The sequence below is a fragment of the Haliotis asinina genome, chromosome 1, assembly GCF_037392515.1.
Source record: "Haliotis asinina isolate JCU_RB_2024 chromosome 1, JCU_Hal_asi_v2, whole genome shotgun sequence".
NCBI classification, from domain to species: Eukaryota; Metazoa; Mollusca; class Gastropoda; order Lepetellida; family Haliotidae; genus Haliotis; species Haliotis asinina.
Window position 1 is genome coordinate 94719032 of NC_090280.1, and position 6096 is coordinate 94725127.

The 6096-nt window shown below is 43.7% G+C and overlaps 1 protein-coding gene across 1 annotated transcript; it reads right to left on the bottom strand.

Annotated features, from left to right (window-relative positions):
• Positions 1-2350: 2350 nt before the first annotated feature.
• On the bottom strand, positions 2351-3394 carry LOC137284572 (uncharacterized). Its single transcript, XM_067816426.1, has one exon. It carries the CDS (start codon positions 3392-3394, stop codon positions 2351-2353), a length of 1044 nt encoding a protein of 347 aa, XP_067672527.1.
• Positions 3395-6096: the final 2702 nt, after the last annotated feature.

The window sequence follows — 6096 nt, forward strand, 5'->3', positions numbered from 1 at the left end:
GTTGTTTTCAGAAAATCGTTGAAGTTAAAGACCGTCCCCAGTTGGCCGCCCGCTAATAACGACCACACTCCAGTACAGTTTCCAACCCTACCCGACAACAGAGAATATCTGCGAGAATAGCTGTGCGACTTCTACCCGAAGTGAGTGAGTGAGTGAGTGAGTGAGTGAGTGAGTGAGTTTAACGCCGCGCTCAGCAATATTCCAGGTATATGGTGGCGCTCGGTAAATAATCCAGTCTGGACCACACAACATGAGCAACGGTCTGCGGAAATGGGAACCGACAAAATGTGTCAGCCAAGTCAACGGGCCTGACCACCCGATCCGGCAAGTCGTCTCATACGACAAGCATAGTTGCCAATCGTGGGTTGTTGAAGACCCATTCTTCACGGGTTCATGGCTGCAAGACGCCTAGACAAGTCAGGCGCCAGAACATCGATCTAGTGGATAACACATGCAATGGGGAAGACATGAGTGGAGACGAATTCGGTTTGTACAAGTGAGTCGAGTATCTTTCTTCGCCGGCAGGACATGTGTTTATAGGCTCACGGGTAACACGTCATTTCATCCCAAACACCTTCACGGCGAAACAGCATAATCAGATTGTTCGAATACTACCCATTAAATATAGTTTCCAAATACTTGAACTTTAACCAATCAAAAGGATTCTAATTTATCTAAAACGTAATTAGGAATTATCTTCCCTGGGGCTTTCATCAACGTTTATTGGCCTCAGTGAAGCGATTATAAGATTCCTGCGTCAATGCACAAGGTGAACACACTCGTCACAATGTGAGCTTGCTTTTGAACCCATTTGTGTATGCCACGTGCGCTGTTGTTATGGACCGGTGATCACTGTCATGTTGTTATGGCAAATGAAGTTAATTTAAGTTCAAAGTTCATCAAGTCAAAGATGCCCAGACGTTCTTTCTTCATTGTGGACCAACACGTTTGAGAGAGTGAACACAGTAGAAAAATAATAATTGAACTTCGTTGATACTATGGACAAGCGCCAAGATTCACAGTAAGTCCAAAGGTGAATAAATCCGGACTACGCGTTGCTCTGTCGAGGTTTTGTTAGAACACACAGGTGAATATATGTATTGTCAATTTCAATATTAAATCAGTTAACACGCTACGCGTGTGTGTCCACAAGGGGGCGTTCTAGGCAGTACTTGGTGACACTTGGTGACACACTAGGTGACTCCTAACCGTCACTGCTCAACACCCACCGAGGAAAGATACGAGGTCTCAGGATTTGGTCGATTTAACGATTTGCTGTACGGTTGCCTTGAACCACCACTAGCTCTCATCTACCAGCGTAGGACATGGTCCCCCACACCATGGCGCTACACTCCGTCAGATCTGTATACCTGTCGAACATGGTTCGGCGCAAAATGTTCGTGTAGACGTTGTTAGACACTTGGCCCCCAATCCTGGTTTTGCATGTGGAGACGCGATTCATCGCTGAACCGAACGCTTGTTCCCCAAGTTCTATGCCTTTTCCCTGTTTCACCACTGGAGACCTCCTTGTCGGTGTAGTCGTGTCGGGAAAGGTCCAACACTTGGTCGACATGCCCTATTCCCACTTCTCATAGACGATTTCTCACAGATCAGGCACGTGCATGTCCCCCTGTGTCCGTTTCCGTAGCAAATCGGTCCTGAGAAGGAGTGGTCACCCCCGGCCACTTCTGGGACGGTCTTGGGTCGATATTAAGCTGGGATATCGATCGTTGTGAAGAACTGGGACTCCCCTGCCTCCAATAGTAGCATTTAATCTTGGCATGTTTTTATTTTCGTTTACGTCGTCATTTTCGTAAATAAATGAATGGTCGATGTCACTATTTTGCATGCACTTTTCATGTATCGTTTTCATTTGTTATGACGAACCGTTTGCATATATATTTTAGGGAAAAAAACCCAAACAAACTGATGTCTTTATACCTGTCGATGGGTAGGTGTGTACTATGTATTATGTGAAAACAAATTGATTGTCAATACATTGAAATCGATACACAAAATCCCGCATAACGCTGTGGAGAACCAGTTCAATACTGCGCCACGTGAAAATAATATATTCTATGACTTGTTACGTTGCATTTAGTTTATTTCTTAAATCGTATACAAACTGATAACAGAGTGAGTTCTGTTTTACGCCGATTTTGCAATATTCCAGCAATATCACCGCGGGGACACCAGGAATGGACTTCACATTGTATCTAATTGGGGATTCGAACTTGGGTATCCGGCGTTGACGAACAAACGCTTCGGTCGCTAGGCTACCCCACAGCATCATATGATATATAAATATAGTGTATAATATATAATGGAAAACATTAAAATTTGTACAAAACTAGACAATAGAACACGATAGTTCCATGCCTCTAGGACATGGACACGAGACATCAGAGATCTTCACGGACCTCGCTTCACAGCCACCCATTATGTCTTCCAGGGTGACAGTGACAACGTCACCTGGATCACATCCGGTCAGTGCTTGACTTCGGACTTCCGGCTGGATGTCCGAAGCAACTGTCCGGCCAGCCACAGACACGCTGAACCTGAACTGGGGTGTTGATGAAGATGGCACAGCCCATTCAACACCTGAAGGGCTTGCTTTGGTGATGGTAAAGTCAATATATGGTTCTTTGGGTTCTTTTGGAGTTGACAGGTAGAACGTATGGCTGGTACCAATTCCTGGTGTGGGTGTGATGTCCCCTCCGCTCGCCAGGTAGAAGTAGTCGTCGATGGTACCTGCGTCGTAGTTGTGCGCGTGTTTAGCGCTGGGGGGTTCCATGATTACGCTGAAAGTGCCAACAGAGAAAGGATACCATCCTTTGATTTGACGCTTAAAGCCAGAATGGTAGAATGCTCGTCTTGTGTTGTCTCCCGTCCCGACCCAGTCTTCAACAAAGCAGCCGGTTGACGTACTGAATTGTACATTGCTGTACGGGAAATCCATAGTCACGAGGTGGTTCCACTTCTTTTGTGATTCATCATGTACCCAGAAACCGTAATATGTATGATCTTTATATGGCCAGACCCTTGAGACGAGTGTATACCAGTTATCTGTCTGCCAACCCAACGATACGTTGAAAGCGTGAAGACCCGTTCCTTCTCCGCCAAAGTGGCTGACTTTCGTTCCCTCTCCCACATATACTGCCGTTATCGGTTGTTTGGCTTGAGCGGGGTCCCACAGGGAATAGATGAAGGCTTTCCCTTCAGGGTGGTCTTGGATGCCACAGTATCCGCCTCCCAGGAGACCGGCGTTCCACTGCATGCAGCAGTAGTAGGTATCTACGGTGGCGCCATCTTCCGGCACGCATACGCTTTGTTGGATTATGTCCCCTGGGAAATTGTCTTGATAATGGTACCAGATTGATGGTGCTCTCGACATTGTCCTAACCTAGAAGTGAAAACAAGTGAGTGAGTGACTGAAGGAAGGAAGGAATGAGAGTATGAGTAAGTGAACGGCCAACGGACGTCCGACAAAATTTTAGCCATGAATGATTGGATGAGTGGCAATGTTTTATGCCGCTTTAATCATTATTCCTATGATATCACGGTCAGAGACACCAGGAATGGACTTCTGCCATTTCACCCATATAGGTGTCCTTCGAAATGACGATTGATCACTTTAACCAATAGGCTAGTCCACAGCCCAAGTGTGATATAGATTCTACACTAATAGAATGAATTGTGGATCAATATAGATGGACTGTAGATTCCTCATAAAACAACACCTGGTATTCAAGTTCTGAAAATTACAAAATCACTTAAGTAAAGGTAACCTGAGAATATCTGGGTTAGAACTGGTCTTCAGAAACGCTTGGTTGTCGTAACAGGTGGCTAGTGTGATCGTGTGGTCAGGCTCGCTTGCTTCACTCAGGTCATCGTATTTCTAATGCGTACATAGCTAGTCATGATGTCAGTCGGTTACTGGGGTATCTGGTCCAGACCTGATTATTTACAGACCGTCACCAAACAGCTGGAATAATGCTGAATGGGTCTTAAAACAACGAACAAAATGAATTAAATGTTAGCAAATAGCCACACTCTTATCACAACCCAACTGTCACTCAACGAACATGGGAGAAATGTTCGCTGTTACGCAACGACTGCGTCTCTATTTAACAAAAAGTTTGCTAAAAATATAGTCTGCATAAAAATGAAAAGTGAACACAAGTATGGACAATATCAGTTTCTTACTATCTCAGAAAAAAACAATAGTTCTGTAACATCACACTTGCTAAAAGTACGGACTTTCCCGGAAACGTTTACATCACACAGTTCTATACAGATCAGAAAACATAATATTATATAATAGACTGACAACAAAGTGTTACATGACTAGTAGTCTTGACATACTGTCAGACTGCAGTGTCTGCACCTAATGTGTGGATCTCGTGTAAAATACTGACGCGACTGAACTGGTTGTTTTGAAAGAAATTCCATATTATAATATTCTATTAATAATAGGGGGCGGTCAGGTAGCCTAGGGGATAGTATTCGCTCGTAACGCCGAAAACACGGGTTCGATTCCCCATATGAGTACAATGAGTGAAGCCCATTTCTGGTGTCCACCGCCAGGATATTGCTGAAATATTGCTAAAGCAACACAAAACTATACTCACTCACTGTTATGACAACATGTAGAACTATAATACCACGGCTTGCAACTGGTTTCTGGCGCAAAGCATGCTCTGTCGTGGGATTGAGGATATCTGCAGGGGAACCAGTATGCGTGCACGATGTTTGTAGTAGTGTAACTGCATCCTGCTGAGTTCAGTGTAACCAGTGTGGTGTGGACAGAGCCCCTGCCTGCGGACGGAGAATATTGAGTTCTATCCTCGATCGTTTCCCGTCAAAAGAAGATAGTCATTGTTGTAACCCTGCCTAACACCTCACATTAAGGAGATGAAAGGACAGGTTGGACTGAAGCCAGCGTACCTTGATTAATGCACAGTTCGCAGCGAGTTGCGTCCCTTGTGCGTTCCAGGTGGTGGTTTCGAATCCCGGCTCACGGTAAACAGAATACGGCGAAGGGGCGTAACTCACTATAGGAAACTATGATGTTTAACCTAAACACCTAACACGCTCGTCAAGCGTTCTTTATATGTTCACGTTAGGATAATTCTGTTAGTCTCATATCTTTTGTCACACCAGTAGTATCAATTTGACAGTTTGTCACACCAGTAGTATCAATTTGACAATTTGTCACACCAGTAGCATCAGTTTGATAGTTTGTCACACCAGTAGTATCAATTGGACAGTTTGTCACACCAGTAGTATCAATTTGACAGTTTGTCACACCTGTAGTATCAATTTGACAGTTTGTCACACCAGTAGTATCAGTTTGATAGTTTGTCACACCAGTAGCATCAATTTGATAGTTTGTCACACCAGTAGTATCAATTTGACAGTTTGTCACACCAGTAGTATCAATTTGACAGTTTGTCACACCAGTAGTATCAATTTGATAGTTTGTCACACCAGTAGTATCAATTTGATAGTTTGTCACACCAGTAGTATCAGTTTGATAGTTTGTCACACCAGTAGTATCAATTGGACAGTTTGTCACACCAGTAGTATCAATTGGACAGTTTGTCACACCAGTAGTAGCAGTTTGATAGTTTGTCACACCAGTAGTATCAATTTGATAGTTTGTCACACCAGTAGTATCAATTTGATAGTTTGTCACACCAGTAGTATCAGTTTGATAGTTTGTCACACCAGTAGCATCAATTTGACAGTTTGTCACACCAGTAGTATCAATTTGACAGTTTGTCACACCAGTAGTATCAATTTGAGAGTTTGTCACACCAGTAACATCAATTTGATAGTGGCACCAATATAACAGTAACCAAGCTGAAGCAATACATCACACTTCTACGTCTTACATATAAACAGGTGTGGTAGAGTAGCCAAGTGGTTAATGCGTTCGCTTGTCAGACCCGGTTTCGAATCCCTACATGGGTACAATGTGTGAAGCCAATTTCTGGTGTTCTGATATTGTTCATTTTGGAATATTGTTACCGTAATGTAAAGGCAACGTAACACTAATCTCACTCACTATGATTCATGGTTTCAAATGCATGT